A 1,869-nucleotide genomic window follows, 5' to 3' on the forward strand; every position below is an offset into this window, starting at 1 on the left:
TATAACTTCTTTGAAATTACAAATGATCAAGCACTACTTCCAAGAAAAATTTCAAGTGATAGCTTTTGACACAAATTCAGAGTATTCTCAGTATTGCTAATTTTGGATACTTTTCAACATGGAAATGAGGAACCTATTGGTACCACGAATAAAAATACAACTCTTAAATAAATTCAAAATTGTATTTTGCTGAATTTTGGTCAACTGGTTGCTAACACTTAGACAATGTGCTACAAAATTTTGACAACAGTGATTAATATGTTCTGCTATAGCCAAGACATTTTTATGTTTAATTTACTAATTTTGGAACCTCCAAGAAATCCTTATAAATTAAAAAAATAATTTACAGTGTTTAAGTTGTATTTGTCACATCAGTGTTAAAGTAACTGAGTTTTTGGCAAAATATTAGTATAGGCCATTACAAGAAGGCTATGTCAGACAGGGAACTAAAAAGTAATTGACAAATACACATTTTATTCTATATAAAAGAAAACATGTTCCTACTATGTACTATGGAGGCGTCATCTGAACCTGTTCCCCTGCCTGGCTTCCTTCTCCTTGAGTCCTTCCTATATTTCCCTCAGCAAGGCAGGCTGCTTTTTCTCTTTCTCCAAATTTGCCTAGTTGTGTGGGTCCTTATATTAGTTGTCTGACAGCCTAGGCCATCCTTTTGTCTGAATAGTGCCCTGAATATCACGCAAATAGGCCTACTCCAAAATATACAGGAAGTACATGAGGCTGGGTAACATGGCAACACTAAACTGCATGATGCATGTCAGACTTTTTAAATACCTGCTATTGTTCTAGTGAAGTTACTATAATGCTATGTTTTCTATCCATGTTTTCTATCGTCTGTACAACACCCTCAGGGAATCTTAAACAACAGGATCAAATCACAGGGGCAGAATTTGATGATAGCTCTTACCTGACCCCAATATCATGATAATACCAAAACTTTAGCTGCAACTCTTAAGTATATTGATTCCTGATCACAATATTAATGCCAAATTAATTACCAATGAAAAACACCCTCTGTATTATTTTAGCATCTTCCCTATATATTTTTGATTTTGAGTTAATATCTGAGATAATTAGTGCTTTCCCATCAGCTGAATTTATAGGCAGGAAGTTTCTACAGTTGGATTCTTTACAAACTTTAACAGCCTCTTTCAGCAGTTTTTCACAACATTAAGACATTTTATCTAACCTTTTGTGGGATCTTGGCAAGGGCTGATGCAATTACGTTGGCCCTTTCTTCTGACATGTTACTGACCATCGACCCCAGAGAAAACACCACAACACCATTGTCTCCAGAACTCTGGACAAACTCTTCCATTTCCTGTGAAAAAAAGAATGTGTTCTATCATAATAGATTATCAGCACCGCAAGCACTGTGAAACAATTGCTATACAAACTAAAAAGAGAAAATCTCGTTTTTTGACTGACTCGATTACTCAGTTTTTTTGCCAGATGTATATTAGATAGGATGCCTCTGTAAGGGTATTTGTATAAATATGTGTGTGTGCATATTTGTGTGTGTGTGTGTGTGTGTGTGTGAAAGAGAGAAATGAAATAGAGCTATTACACAGTATTTGAGGAGATACCCGAACTCTTCATTTATAATATTTTAAGTACTAATGTAGGCTCCTTAATGTGGCACCACTTGGTTTTAATGCTATATTGTTGTTCTGCTACATCACATATGTTTATTTTACACAGGTTTTCTACAGAATTATTTTAGTTGGAAGTCATTAGTGGTTGACTTCCCTGACTCTGAGCACTGAGGAAAAGTTACTCACAGCTGCGATTATGTGAATCTACATTTATCTTACTATAATCTTGTACACGTCACTTAAAATTTGTCAGAGT

General features: G+C 34.9%; 1 protein-coding gene across 2 annotated transcripts in view; it reads right to left on the reverse strand.

Annotated features, from left to right (window-relative positions):
• Positions 1-1,869, reverse strand: part of LOC105530352 (UDP-glucuronosyltransferase 2B19) — a 110,615-nt gene that overhangs the window by 98,639 nt on the left and 10,107 nt on the right. For both annotated transcript variants that reach the window (XM_011967866.1, XM_011967867.1), the window contains one exon: positions 1,208-1,339. In XM_011967866.1, the coding sequence (XP_011823256.1) occupies positions 1,208-1,339 (132 nt within the window). The remainder of the gene's footprint in view (positions 1-1,207; positions 1,340-1,869) is intronic.

The sequence above is a fragment of the Mandrillus leucophaeus genome, unplaced genomic scaffold, assembly GCF_000951045.1.
Source record: "Mandrillus leucophaeus isolate KB7577 unplaced genomic scaffold, Mleu.le_1.0 Scaffold813, whole genome shotgun sequence".
NCBI classification, from domain to species: Eukaryota; Metazoa; Chordata; class Mammalia; order Primates; family Cercopithecidae; genus Mandrillus; species Mandrillus leucophaeus.